Source organism: Pinus tabuliformis, chromosome J, assembly GCF_031772625.1.
Source record: "Pinus tabuliformis cultivar Carrire ecotype Pingquan chromosome J, CPIR1, whole genome shotgun sequence".
In the NCBI taxonomy this organism is placed as follows: Eukaryota; Viridiplantae; Streptophyta; class Pinopsida; order Pinales; family Pinaceae; genus Pinus; species Pinus tabuliformis.
Genome location: NC_142295.1, coordinates 546,175,333 through 546,191,218, shown reverse-complemented (window position 1 = coordinate 546,191,218; position 15,886 = coordinate 546,175,333). Strand labels below are relative to the sequence as shown.

General features: G+C 34.7%; 1 protein-coding gene across 1 annotated transcript; it reads left to right on the top strand.

Moving 5' to 3' along the window:
• The first annotated feature begins 13,281 nt into the window (after positions 1-13,281).
• Positions 13,282-15,407, top strand: LOC149228177 (pentatricopeptide repeat-containing protein At1g11630, mitochondrial-like). Its single transcript, XM_089378083.1, has 2 exons — positions 13,282-14,681; positions 14,995-15,407. Exons 1-2 carry the CDS (start codon positions 13,437-13,439, stop codon positions 15,028-15,030), a joined length of 1,281 nt encoding a protein of 426 aa, XP_089234209.1. The 5' UTR covers positions 13,282-13,436; the 3' UTR covers positions 15,031-15,407.
• The last annotated feature ends 479 nt before the right edge of the window (positions 15,408-15,886 follow it).

The window sequence follows — 15,886 nt, the reverse complement described above, 5'->3', positions numbered from 1 at the left end:
AGAAACCTTGAAAGATCTTTTATTAAATGCCATTAGAGATGAGTGGATAGATATCCTTAACATGATGGGGAAGGGAGATATCTCTCAACTTCCATTAAGCGATATAGGAGAATTGTGTGTTCATCTCTGAAGAGGGAAATCTAAAATAGGGAAAGGGCCAAGAGATCCTTCTCTTGTTAGAGTAAAAAAATCTGCAACAGGATCTGTAAGTAGGGCATAAATTGGCAATATGCTTGATGAATTTAAAACTGACATTCTAGGGAGCCTTAGTGAGGAATTAGACACCCTTAAAATACAAAACAAGAAGAAAATCGAGGTTGATGCTTTAACCTTTTTTGTACAAAATGCAGAAAAAAACATGCTCTAAGGGAATGCCCTTTAGATGCAAAAATTGTAGAAACTTGTATGATTTGCTCAGGCAGCCATGAGACCAAAGGTTGTCCTCCAATCCCAGGTCTTAAGGCTATCTTTCAAGAAGAAACAGTCCCAAATTCAGCAAAACCTCTTTGTTTTGTTACTAGAAGACCTTGGCAGGGGCCACAAAATCATGGATTTAACAATCAAATGTATCTTCAGCCCCCACTAAACTGGATTTCTTGGCAGCAACCTTGGCCTTGACCTCAATCTCAATCTCAACCGTGGGCATAAGGAGTACAAAATCCTTATGGGAGATTTTCTTGATACTACCAATATCCTCCATCATATCAGAATTATCCTCCCCCACACATTCAACAACAAAATTAGCAGCCACAACTTCAAAATCAAAATCCCTAACTTTCATTGCCATTTCCACAATAACCTCCACAACAAAACCAAAATCCTCAACTCTTACTGCCATTTCAACAGAAACCAAATCAACGACCTGCCCAACCATTACCAAACCCTAACAATAAAAACCCTTAGAATGCTTACATGGTAGAAGGACAACAATTTCCAACTTACATGATTACTCCTCTAATCTTAATGATGTTCAACTAAGATCTGGAAGGATATTAGAAAAGGAAAGACCTTCTATAGTTATTCAGGAACAGAACAGTTCTGAGGAAGATTCTCTAAAGGTCAATAAAATTTTTGAGGGAACATCTCTCCAAAACCAAGACATTGAAAAAGAAAAACAAAAAGAATCGGTGAACACAACTCCTATCATTGAGCGACCAGCATCTACTTCTACACCTCCTTTTCCTGAAAGATTACAAATTGATAGAGGGATAGAAAAACAGATCTTGTTGCCCAACTTTGATTTTCTTGATGAATTGAAGAATGTCTGTATCAAAATTCCGTTGCTACAAGCCATTAGAGAAATTCCAATTCTAGCCAAAACGATAAAGGAGTTGAGCATAAAAAACCAAGAAGAAAAGCAAAAGAAACAAAAAGAATTCACCTGGTAGGAAAAATAGTAGACATAATGATGGGAAAAATTGCCTTACAAAAATATGTGGATCTGGGAAGTCCAATTGTGAAAACACATATCAATGGAATTGAAATTCCAAATACATTGATTGACTTAGGGGCAGCAATAAACATCACGAGTAAACAAACTTTGGAGCAGCTTAAACTTCCTAATCTTATCTACACACCTACCTTATTGCAACTAGCAGATAGATCAGTAATCAAACCAGATGGTGTGCTAGAAGATATTTCAGTATCCTTAGATTCTTGGGAATATCCTATTGATTTCATGATCTTAACTCCCAAGAACAATCTAGGAGGACATCCACTCATATTAGGAAGACCTTGGCTGGCCAGAGCTGATGCTTTTATTAGTTGTAGATCTAGTGACATCTATATTTCTGATGGTAATTCAACAAAGAAATTTACTCTGTATCCTCCAGCAAAATCAATCACAGAAATAGATGACAAAGAATGGATTGATGATGAAGATGATATTCAGCCTCTCTTTACTATTTCAGAAATTAGTGAAGATAGTCAAATTTTGAATACATTGGAAAATTTTGAATCATCTTCAAAATATGACCATGAGCAATTTCAAGAAAAATATAATGTTGAATATTTGTCATCTAGGCAAATGTATTTCTATTCTATGGAATGGTTTGGTAGCTCTACAATTGAAATTTTCCCGAGTAGGACATTGAACATAAACAAAAACTTCGAGAAACTGCAACAAGAAGAGCTAATCAAAACATTTTGTTGCATTTGCATGGGAATACACCGACATGAAAGGCATTGATCTTAAGACTTGTATCCATCACATCTATATTGAGGAAAACAATAGACCTATCAGACAACCTCAGAGAAGGATGAACCCAAATCTTAGGGAGATTGTAAAAGAAGAGCTCCAAAAATTACTGAATGTAAACTTCATTTACCCAATTTCAGATAGCCAATGGGTTTCTCCTTTGGTAATTGTGCCTAAAAATAATGGTAAATGGAGGGTGTCCATTGATTACCAAGAATTGAATAAAGCAACCCTTAAAGATCATTTTCCTTTGCCTTTTATAGATCAAGTGTTAGATACATTAGCAGATAAGAAGTATTTCTCATTCTTGGATGGTTTTAGTGGTATAATCAAATTCAGGTAGCACCTAAAGATCAAGATAAGACCACATTTACTTGTCCATGGGGAACTTATGCCTACCGATTACTTCCTTTTGGGTTATGTAACGGACCTGCAACATTCCAAAGAGCAGTACCAGGGATTTTTTCTGATCTAATACATGATTGTGTAGAGGTATATATGGATGATTTTACAGTTTATGGGAATACATTTGAAGAAGCTTTGGAAAATTTGGAAAAAGTTCTTAAAAGATGTAAGGAAACAAACCTTTCACTAAGCCATAAAAAATGTTTTATGATGTTTACAGAAGGTATCATTTTAGGACATCACATTTCAGGAGATGGAATTAAAGTTGCAAATCTAAAGTTGAAGTCATCTCTAAATTATCAATTCCAAATTGCCAAAAATATGTTAGAAGTTTTCTGGGATTTACAGGGTACTATAGAAGATTTATAGAAAACTTCACTAAAATAGCATCTCCACTCTTCAAATTTCTTACCAAAGATTGTGAATTCAATTGGAATTCTAATTGCCAGTTGGCATTTGAAACCTTGAAAGCAAAAATTTCTGAAGCACCAATTTTAAGAGGTCCAAATTGGAAACTCCATTTCCATACTTCCACAGATGCTTCAGATACAACTCTAAGAGTTGTATTGGGACAAAAAGATTTGATTCCTTATGCCATTTACTATACAAGTAAGAATTTGACTCCCACTGAGTTGAATTATACTATGACTGAAAATGAATTTTTAGTTGTTGTTCATGCAATTAACAAGTTCAGACACTATATAACAAGCTATGAAACTTTTGTTCATACAAATCACTCTGCAATTAGATATTTGATGAATAAACCTATTACTAATGGCAGAGTTACAAGATGGCTTTTACTTTTGCAAGAATTCAACATTACTGTGCTAGATAGATCTGGAAAACAAAACACAGTTGTTGATTTCTTGTCCAGGATTCAGAATATCAAAGAAGATTCTCCGGTTGTAGATAAGTTTCCTGATGAATATATTTTTGCAGTGACTACTCAAAATCCTTGGTTTGCAGATGTTGCTAATTACTTGGTCACAGGGAAGTTACCTTCACATTTGTTTCCTAGAGAGAAAAGAAAAATTATTCAGGAAAGTGCAAGATATTCATGGATCACTAATGAATTGTATAAAGCAGGGCCAGATCTTATGATCAGATTGTGTGTCAAGGAAGATGAAATGTCCGGGATTCTTAAAGCATGTCATGATGAGTTGTGTGGTGGACACTTTGCTGACAAGAGGACAACCTATAAAATCCTTTCTTCAGGATATTATTGGCCATCCATCTTCAAAGATGCTAAAGAATATGTTAGGAGATGTGACAGTTGCCAAAGGGTAGGGAAACCTTCTCCCTCAAATGAAATGCCATTACAAACTCAAGTACTCATCAAACTTTTTGAAAAATGGGCCTTAGACTTTATTGGACCAATTAATCCTCCATCTAAGCAGAAAAAGTATATATTGGTGTGCAATGATTATGTCACTAAGTGGGTTGAAGCCAAAGCATTACCTTTTGCTAATGAAAAATCTGTAATTAATTTTCTTTTTTAGGACATCTTCACTCGTTTTGGTGTTCCAAGAGAAATTGTGATAGATCAGGTTCAATTCACATCTAACATGGTGGAAGGGCTTGTGAAAGAATACAAGAGCAAGCATATGAAATCTACTCCCTATCATCCACAAGCAAATGGTCAAGTGGAATCTACAAATAAAATGATTGAAGGAATCCTCACCAAGACTGTGCATCTACATAGAAGAGATTGGGTAGAAAGGCTTCCTGAAGCCTTATGGGCCTATAGAACTACATGGAGGAACACAACGGGACATACACCCTATGAACTTGTTTATGGGAAACAAGTCATGTTGCCTATAGAGTTCCAAATCAGAACTTTAAGATGGCAGTCCAACTGGGACTAGATTTATTAGAGGAACAAAAGCATAAGTTAGAGCAATTAAATGAACTTGATGAAATCAGGTAAGAGGCAGCTCAAAGGACTGGTATAGTCCAACAACAGAGGGCTAAATGTCATGACAAATATATCAAGGACAAGAGGTTTCAAGTGGGAGATTGGGCACTGTTATTTGATTCAAAGTTTAAAGATTTTCAAGGGAAGTTTCAAACTTATTGGTTTGGGCCATATGAGATTGAAAAAGTCTTTAGTACTGGAGTAGTGAGGTTTAGAACAATAGATGAAAGTAAATTCCTCTTCTTGTGAATGGTCATAGATTAAAAAATATCAGAAACCAATTTCAAAAGAGGAGTTCATCAAGATTTTTCAAGACAATTCTGAAATGAAGTTAGTGAAGAAGAATCCTTCTTCTCCACTAACTTAGTCTTTATTTTTCCTATATATATATATATATATATATATATATATAAGGTTGAAAACCAATCATTGATTGGCATACTTATACAAAAAATACAGGGTGAAAATCAGTGGTTTTTGACACCCTATATTTTCTATTTTCTTTCTGTAATAAGTAGTGACAAAAAACCACAGTCACTCTGTAGTTTAGATTCTGCAAAATTCATCATCTCATCTCACCTCACTCCGTTTTATTTTTACAGTTTCACTTCATCCCATTGTCATATTTCATCAATAAATTTTTCCTTTTTTAGTATTCATTCCATCTCCATTTCATTTATCATATTGTCTTACATCTCATTTTATTTTCACTTACATAGCCATTTCCATTTCATTCATGATCCATAAGCCATATTTCACTTTCTGTTTCACATTCTGCAGCTAATTCTGTTCTGCAGTTACAATTGTTTATCAGTTCAGGCATAAGTGTACAATTCATAATAAAACCATGTATGTAGGGGATTGAAAAAAAATCAATTTTTGAAGACCAATCATGCTCAAGGTACTTGTGGATCAACATCAAAAAAATTACCAAGCGAAAGGTAAAGGTTCCAAAGGTAAATGCAAAAATTTATTTCAAAAAGCAGTTTGAAAACATAAGTTTGTATAGTATGTATAATCACATGTCTCCTTAATCAATCATCATTTGATTTGACCGCCACGATGTCTCCACCATATCTTCCGTCTTTAATGACAAATAGTCTCAATGATTCTTTCACAACAAATCTCTGTTTCAAACTCCATAACCTGTACTCAAACGGTCCTCCACAACTACACCTGTTAACGATCAAGACAACGATGTGACCTACCTATCTACGACTCTCTAAACTCTTACTGTCTATTTATTACATACAAACTCTTAATTTTTTCTCTCATATTCACGTAGTCATTCCATATATACAGTCTTTCCATTTCTATATACACAGTCATTCCATTTTTCATATACACACAGTCTTTCCATATGCCCAGTCATTCTATTTGTTAAATAGCACTCATTTTATAGACAGTGAGAGTAATTTTGAAGGTTAACCGAAAATAGAGGATATGGGGCTTATTGTCAGAACAGAGCCCGTAGGGGTAAAGTATATGGAGGGGTATCCACAGCTTAAAGGGATGCTACAGAAGGCTGAATGGTTAAATTTTATTGAAAAATTTGATGGCTACCACAAGGAAATTACCAAGTCTTTTGCAAGGTCATTTGATGGCACAGAAGTGGAGATAGGAGATATCAAATTTGCAGTCGCAGAATCCTTCATAGCAAAAGCAACAAAGCTGCCAAGACAAGAAGAAAGATGGTTTAGGAACAAGGAATTTCATGGTGAATCTTGGAAAGTGATCCTTAGAAACCCAAGTATGGAGGTTACAATATTTAGAAAGGGGATTCCTATTTCAGCACTCAAGAACAAATGGAGTAATATGTTGTTAATATTGTAAAAATTCATTACATGTGAAGGAATATTTGGGTCTATGTATGTTTACCATATATGCTTATTAATGATTTTTTTAGAAAATGGAACCATCATCTTCCCTTCTTCCTTCTAAACAGTCTAAGAAGGATGGCTACAAATGTCCAAAAGAAAATTGAATCCATAGAAACAACTATGTATCATCATGGATTAGTGAAAATACTAGTTGAATTCCATTTGAGAAGTATAGGGGATACATGGGAAGATTTCTTGATAAGAAATTTTTTCCAGGATGCTCCAGAGTCACCTGAGGAAAGTCATGTTAAGAAAAGTAGGAGGAGAAAGATCAGCATTAATATTCAAACCTCCTCACAAAAGAATGATGCAGAGACAACTTCTAAACCAAAGGTTAGGAAGCACACTAAACAGAAAGGAAAAATGAAAGAGAGGGTTGAAGAAATCAATGAATACATTCCTGAACCTTCATCACCACAAGAAGATGAACAGTTACTCTCTGAAAGACTGACCAATATTAAGGAGCAAATCAAGAAAAATAAGGAGACATGAAAGAGGAAGAAGGACACAAGAGAAGAAACCACAAGCTTCCAAAACCTAAGAAGGAGCTCTACATTCCGAGGTAAGATGAAGAAGGTAACATCAAAAGAAGCCCAGTTCATAAACTTAGAGGAAGAAACCCCAGTTCAATCTCCTGGCAATATTCCTCTTAACACAGTCCACAAAACTCTCTTCCAAAGAATTTTGAAGGCAACCCAAGCAGAGCTTCTCCTGGCATAGATCCAGTACAGTAGCAAATCTATGACTACATAGAGTCATTAGAGAAAATGAATACCTCAATGGATCCAGGATCCTCAACCAATCTAGAGCAACCTGTCACTCCACAAGAATCTCTAACTAGCTCTCTCAAACAAGAAATCTTTGAGTTAGAGATTTTGAACAAGCACATTAAAAAAGAAAATGAAACCTTGAAGGAACAGAACAAGCTAGATAAAGCCATTCATGACAACACAATGCTACACTTGGGATTATGGTACAAGAAAAACAGAAAGCTGAAGAGGAAAAATAGGAAGCTAAGCAGAACACTTATCAACCTCAAATACAGACTTCTTATGAAGAAGCCCAGGATGGTAGTCAGTGCAAAGAGAAGTAAGAAAAGGAAGTTGGATGTGCTGGCAGAAGTGTCATAACAGATGCAATAGGAGAAAGAAGTTCACATTTTTGAAAATTGCATGGGGACATGCAATGATTTTGCAGTGGGCATATGTTGAGCCTCAAAATTACTCTTTCCCTAGCAACTCTTCTCATTCATTTTCTTTGTTTTTCCATGAAAAAGATGCATTTTCATGATCAATGACCGATATAAACTGTCTTGAGGAGAACATTTAGTTATTTACATGTTATGCTTTTATGTTTTGCTGCTTGAATAAATTTTTGTATATTAGCTATGGAATGCAGCCTATTCTGCAGCGAATCAACTGTTCTGCAGCTACCCTTCATGCTCTAACAAGTTCCAGGTGTCAGAAGGAGAAACTAGCTACATGGGCAGCTTGGGAATCATCGTGACATGGACCCTGTCCTATTCACCTAGCCTAGGCGACAAAGAAGATGGCATAAGACTATGGTCAATTAATAAGTCAAACGTAGAGACCGAAGGTAACATGACTCTGTTTCGTAGTTAATTAACACGTTTCACAGTGATGGGAAGCGTTATTCGGAACAACTACCTGTACCTACGGACTCCAACAGCCACCTGTACAACCGAATCCAACAGCCACCATGTCTTGGATTTATGTCTCCAGCAACCGAGGAAGAAATTCTGCACATTTGTCTTTTACTTGTTTAGCTATAGCATGTTTTTCTCCACAAACAGTCGTATGGTTTTTCTTATAAATACATGTGTAAAGGACCAAAGAAGTTAGTAGTAATGGTGATAGTTTTATTGTGAAGCCGAAGTTTTAAACTTTGTAATTCCTTGGTGTTTTCTGTCCCTGTTTTTAATATGAAGACCGCATGTTTTATGGAAATCTGAAGGAGTTTTCTTGGAGTTGATTAAGCAAGCATAGCCTAATCAGTTGCAGAGGGCCCCTGCACTGAAGAAAGTTTCATTTCATTTCATTTTTCCTTTTCTAGTTAAACTGTAAATTCATCATTTCCTTTCACAGTGTTTATAATCATTTTCGTACTAACAATGTTTATAATGCAATTTTCATCATTTTCTTACTAATAACATTCATAAATTAGAGTAGCTTCTTTTTGCTTGATCTCTTTCTAGTTTTTATTAGTAGTTAGAAGTTGAAACTCAATAATGTAATCTAGTTCATTCAGTGTTTTACTAGTCCTTAAATTCTCAATTAGACTGATCGGTGCCATTTACTGTCTCTGCTATTTTATTTTTAGTTTACTGACTCATGGTGTTAATGAATGTTTCTGAAAAACCCTTCAAGTTGATAATTCATCTTAAACTTAGTGGTTGAACATTTCATTTATGCAATGAGTCTTTGCTGCATCTCTGTATTTGTTTTTCTCTTAGAATAATGAAGTACAGAATTCCTCAAATGTCATCCCAATGAAACTTTCTCCCAAAATTGAGAGGTAGAGTAACTAAGTGTTTCATTTAGTTTTATTTCTGTAATTAGTTAGGCATCAATTGTAAATTTCACTTTCAGTTCTAATCCATGATTTGGAAATAATAGTGAAACAGGAATAGAAACTTTGTTTTCATTTCTTGCTTAAGCTCTGCTTCCAAGTCTTTCTTAAGCTTTGTTTTCATTTTTAGATTTTCAGTAGTCTTTACGAAAGTTAGATTTAAGTTTTTTGACAATTACATTGTAAATCATTAGGAACTAAAAACCAAGAACCCCCAAAACAACATAAAATACAAAAACAACGAAGTAAGAAGGGTTATCTAGCACAAAAAGTGCACTACACTTCATCAGTTTACGATACCCGAATTGATAATTTATATAGAGAAATTTAGGACACTAAATTGACCAAACACTTGGTTAATTTAAAGTCCATTGCTACGAGGTCGGTTGGCTCTCGGTCCTTCCTTCTAGACTCGACTAAGAGCCGAGACAGACCCTATATGTACTGTCATCGTTTTGCATGTTTCCGGAAAATGGATTAATGATTAATAGAAGAAGAGTTTGATGGCTTCATACTATTTGTCGCCCTTCGAATTTGAATGAATTTTAATGTTGTTTAATTTGTAGCGACATGGGTTCAGTCGGCTCCATGCATTAATTCAATACGATTTATGGTTTTGCTATCAGATAGCTTTTGTCTCTTATTATTCTTAAACTATTTCTGATGCTATAATCTCATAATTGCTAGAAAAATAATTATCTTACAGGAGTTTTGAAATTGTTCTCTCTATAATTTCTTGGCACTGTTTCGTGCTATTTATCTTACTGATCCTATGAACAAATAGTTCAAAGCTTAGTAATGAAATTAACAATATATATTTCTAGTCATTTGTTTAATAAGATCGTATCATTACTTTATCTTAATCAAAATAAAAGATAGAATATACTTACTAAATTTCTATTCTTCAAAACAACATATACTTAGAGATCTAGTTATAATAATGATCTTTCGTTCCTGGTTACAAATAATGCTTTTCTAGGAATAATTAATAAGCCCATAGTTTGTCACTTATCTATTTATGCTTGTTTTAGAGTTGTATAGGTACTTTCTGTTTCTGGAAGGTCTCACCACTCAATGACGGACTTGGAAATTACGTCTAGAGTCCCCCTCCGAGCACTTCTTGCTCCTGACAGTTACTAGGCAAATACAGTATGGTATCTTGGGCTTCAGGAAGGTCTCACCACCTAGCGACAGACCTGGCAATTACGTCCAGAGTCCCCCTCCGAGCACTTCTTGCTCCTGACAGTTACTAGGCGAATACAGTCGCATACCAGTTCAACTGTTAGCCATAGTTTTCTTTCCCACTGGTTACTTGTGCCCAACTCAAGGAAAGATCTGAGCAGCCTCTCCTCTCTTCCTTCTCTCTGTCCCCCTCTTTCCTATTCTTTTCCCTTTTGGGGCAGGAAAGATGGGAAACTGTCTCTAACTGTCCAAAGAGTTATGTAATTGTTTCATTCAGTTCTTTTAACAAACTGTTTAAATTCCTTAAATAAAAAATATCACAATGTTCTAGCTTTCCGGTCTTAATCCTTTAACAAACTGTGTTAAGCAAAATAAAAGTTTTTGAAGTAATACATAAAACTTGGTAAGAAAAATAAATGTTTGTGCAACAGAGGGTGTTACATACATAAAAATAAAAATAAAATAAAATTTAAAAACTCTCAAGCTTAGTGTAAGAAGGATGTTGTAACCCTTTGACTCAATCAAATCATATAAAAACAAAATAAAACTAAAATTTAATAAACAAAATTAAAGTAAATTAAATTAAATTAAAAACTAATAATCATAATTATTAATAAAACATTTTGACTCGGTATAATTATATAAAAATAAAATAATAGAAGATGAAATAAAAATATAAAAATAAAATAGAATAAAAAAACAAAATTATTTAATGAAGATAAAATAACAAATTTACTCTTGTTGTTGGAGATTTTGGGGAGTGAATGGGGAATGAATTTGAGTTGATCGAAAACGCTACACTATTCACTTCATGAAGCACTGTGGAAGTCTTTGATTGATTAAATACACTACACTATTCACTTCCAGAAATCTCCAACAACAATGGAAGTCTTTGATCGCTTAAATTTACCCTTACCCTTACGAAACATTTTTGACTCGCGGTTTTCACAACCCATGGTTTTTTCCCATGGTATTCCTTTGTATTATAGCATATTTAAAGGCATAAAATTCTAATGAATTTTCCACACATAAAAATAATCAATTGTCAATTTGGCTTGCCGAATTTGAATCTTTTATGTGAGAGCTATATATAAACACAAAAAAATCACAGAGCTTGAGTTGTTAATCTCACATGTGGCTATTATTGGTAAATGTAACCATTCCCCTCACAACACCATACAAAGTTTAAAAAATATATATAGAAAATTTGATAAAACTTTTTCATTACAATTTCTTAATTTAAAAATAAAAAGAAGAGTTATTTTCTCTTTGTTTTATTTTTTATTTTTAATTATATTTTCAATCTTTTACTAATGGTTTGTGTAAATAAAACAAAATTCTTAGAGCAAAAATATCTATATTTTTGTATTAGACTCTCATAGATAAAGTTTTCAAAAAGAAATTAGAAAATTTGGTTTCAATTATTTTTTTAATGTATTTATAGTATTTATGTTTGAAATATTAGGCTTTACTTTTGTATAATTATTGTTGTTCTCTTATATGAGTGTCTTATATACAAAGATTTAAAAAAAATATAGGTAAAAGTTTGATAAAACATTTTTCATTATAATTTCTTAATTTAAAAATAAAAACAAAAAGAAGAATTGTTGTGTTCGTTTGTTTGTTTTGTTTTGTTTTTTGGTTTTTTTTTTCGATTTTAATGATTTTGATTCATGTATCTATAGTCTTTACGCCTGAAAAATTACACTTATTTTTGTATAAGAAGGGAATCTTCTTTCAATGGTTTTGATTTATGTATTTATATTTCTCATGTCTGAAATTTTGGGCTTTATTTTTGTATAATTATTTATTATGTAAAGACCCATTTTAATTCCGAAACTATCAAGTGTCGAGAGGGATCAAAATTTCTCGAGGTAAATCTAAGTTAATTTATAGACTAATTAATGATCAATAGCTTTTCAATACCTTACAGCCCTATGTAGTTAGGTACCCAATCCGAGAGGCTTTTTGGAAGCTTTTCCGATGGGGTTTTCTAGCCTAATTTCTCTAAAATCCATCAAGAATTTATTGAAATCACAAGCTTGATGGGTAACCCTCGCTCAATTGAAGTGCCCTAGGTTTTTCAGGGTGCTAAATCTATATATACCATCAAAAAACCAATTTAAATAACACAAACCAAGATTTCACCTCAAATTTTTATGTTGCACTAAAAACAACTACTATTTATTCTAGGCGTAAAAATAGTTTTAACCTTACTTTCATTTTCAAACTCTCAATTTCTTCTTTAAATAGATTATAGATTATCACTGAGGTTATCAAAAATTTGAATCATTTGAAATATATATAATAACGTGATATTTTAATTTAATTTTTTGTTATGTTTTTAGAAGTTTTATTAATTGTATTTAAAAGGTTAGGCCTTGTTAGTTTGGCTAACAAATATATCCATATTTACTTTGTCCCAGGAGCAGTTCAATTTGGTGATCGAAATAATGTGAAATTTGTGAAAACTGAGAGATCTAAGGTTCTAAGGTTCAAATCCCCGGTTGTGACCCATGTGAAATTTGTGAACACTGAGAGATCTAAGGTTCTAAGGTTCAAATCCCGAGAGCAAGACAAGTGGTAGATCCCCAAAGATTTTTGCTCTTTTATTTCTAGAAAGTTATGAGAAATGAATGTGAAATTTGTGAAAACTTAGAGATCTAAAGTTCAAATCCCCCAGTTGTGACTGGATTTACAGAGAGCAAGACAACTGGTAGACTCCCAAAGATTTTTGCTATTTTATTTCTAGAAAGTTATGAGAAATGTTAGCATTAGTTTCTTGGCATTGTCTTTTTAGCGAGGGGATTGTTGGAAGGTTGACCCAAAGATTTTTGCTCTTTTATTTCTAGAAAGTTATGAGAAATGTTAGCATCAATTTCTTGGCATTGAATTTTTAGCGAGGGGATTGTTGAAGGATTGTTGAAAGATTGACCCAGTTCATCATCAATTTGAATGGAAAAATGGTTAAATTACAAAAACCAAAACTAATAATAAATTTCGTAAACTATTTTTAACGTCGTGAACTTAAAAAATCATTTCATTTTAATTTAATTATAATAATAATAATAAGTGTTAAAAAGAGTCTTACCGTAAAAAATGCGTAATGCGTATCTTATGCCAATTGTTCTGCCCGTACCATTTTCTTATTCGTATATGGAAAACCTGCAAATGCTATGGCGCTCCGTGGTTCTTGTTTACCACCTGCAATATAACTGTAAAATTTCGTCTATTGGGTTTAATTTCCGTATCCTCCCCAAACCCAAACATGGCGCTAAAACTCCTCTGCGCTGTCAAGTTCCTTACGCCCCTTCGTCCACATTATTCTTTTAGATCTCTCTGCAATTCCCACACATTCCCCGAACTCTTCTTCGGTGTGAAAAAACCCTCAATTCAATCGCCTAGGCGTCGCCGGCTAGGACCATATGAATTCCTGAGCTTTCTGAAACTGGAGAAAGACCCCGACAGGCTCGTAAATATATTCAAAGAAGCTTCAGAGCATCCCCGCTTTCACCATCACCGTTCGGCTTACGAGAGTACAGTAAAAAAACTGGCCACGGCCGGCCGCCCGGACGCCGTGGAGGAAATCCTGGAGCACGAGAAACAGCTGAGCCGAAGCCGTCCGTATAACGAGGGTTTCATTGTTCGAATCATCACTCTTTATGGCCGAGCCGGGATGCCCGATCAAGCCGTGAAGACTTTCCGGCAATGCCCGGACTTTGACTGCGGACATTCCGTGAAATGCTTCAATGCCGCACTCTGTGCTCTGTATGCGGCAAAACAACATCAGCGGATTCTTGATCTCTACTCTGAAATTAAAGAAACTCTTGACATTAAACCGAATTTGACTACGTTCCTTACTGTTATCAAAGCGTTGTGTCAAGTCGGTTCTTCAAATAGTGGTTATTCAATGCTAGATGAAATGGTGAAACAGGGATGTAGTCCTGATACAGTAACATTTAATGTGGTCTTGAAAGGGTTTTACAACGAAGGGAAACCGCAGGAAGCTACTAGGGTTTTAAATAAAATGTCCGAAATGGGTTGTCATCCTGATGTTAATACTTACAATATTAGGATTCTAAATTTATGTAATGAGAGCAAGTCACACGAGGCTAAGGCACTATTGCGTGTTATGCGCGCCGAGGGCATAAAGCCGAATACTCTAAGTTATAATACGCTGATCGAGGGTTTCTGCAAGGAGCACAATTTGGTAGAGGCAAATAAGGTTTTTGTGGATATGGCCGGCAACGAATGTGATCCCACTAATCAGAGTTACTATACGTTTATCTATTATTTGTGTATTGAGGAGGAGTTTGACTGGGCATTGGAGGTATGTGATGAGAGTATGAGGAAGAATTGGGTTCCCAATATCTCTGTCCTGCAGATGTTGATTGAGGGGCTGGTTAAGATTTCAAAGGTCGACAGTGCGTGCAGGATTATTGGCGAAGCAAGGTCAAGGTTCCCGTCTCGATGTGTTGGGCTTTGGGATGACATTGAAAAGGCGTTGTCCAAGGTAAGCGGTGCTCGCAGAGTTAACAGTAGTGGAAAATAGATTCAAGGTCAAGGACTTATCAAAATTGTCTTCATTTGGGTTTGGGTTTTTTATTTTGGTGCTGCACTGGAAAAGTTTGGAGTTGAAACATAACTACATGCCTATTAGGGACCCCATGTTATTTATGTGGCTTGGTTATATCTACCATTGACATTAGTTTTGATCTTGGTATGTAAGTGATCAAAGCCTTTCCGATCAGCTCACCAACACGATCACTTCAAAACTTTTTCGCATTGATCTGCCTTATCTGTTAATTTGACATAGTTGCCATCAGGAAATTGTTCAGTATGCAGGTTCACCAATCAGTTAAGAAGCCAAAAGTCCAAAAATATGAGAGACGAAGCTGGCAATCAAAATGCCATTGAGAAGCAGTGTGCCAAGGGGTCTGGACATGGTGCTCATCGAAATGAGAAGCCACTGAAGCGAACTTGGAAAGCAGCTCCTGCTGAATATATGCTTTCACAAGTTCGGGGATCTCACAAACTCAAATGTATGTAAGCTTTCATAGCCACTGATTTTATGGTCCATCCAATGGATGGTCTTAAACCGCGCGCAGCAGAAGTGCACATGTTGTAACTGGTGAAGTCCGATAAAGCTAAACTTGCACCATACCTTTTGTGGTTTTGAAAACAGTCAGAATTGTTATCAGTTCTTTTTTTTTAATGTTTTTATTTGAATTTTCTTTTATTCTTGTGCACCTAACTTAGAATATTTTCCTTTCTTGCCAAATATTAGCAATTTAGGCCTTCTGTCCTTTCTTTTATGAGGTTGTCTGTGTTTTGCTGAGTTTGTAGATGGCTTCCAGTTCTCTCTATGCTTTTTTTAATATATATTTTCATCACCCTTGATATACTAATAAATACGCTTCTATACTTTGACAATATTATCCTGCATGGGGATTAATACAGAGGATTCTGCTCAAATTCTATTATGTTATGCAATTATAAAACTATCTTGTTTTTATTATAGATTAATGCTCTCATTTTTCATACGTAAACGTTTGGGCTCTTATGACCAAAAAAATTGGGTTCCAACAAGGCAAAGTTGTCTTCTTTTTGTCCCTGGAGGAGTTTCTACGTGGTGCACACTATTATTTTGTCAAGAGTAACCTTCATATATGAAGAGTTCTGTCTTTATATTTCATCATGTTCTACTTTTTAATCCCT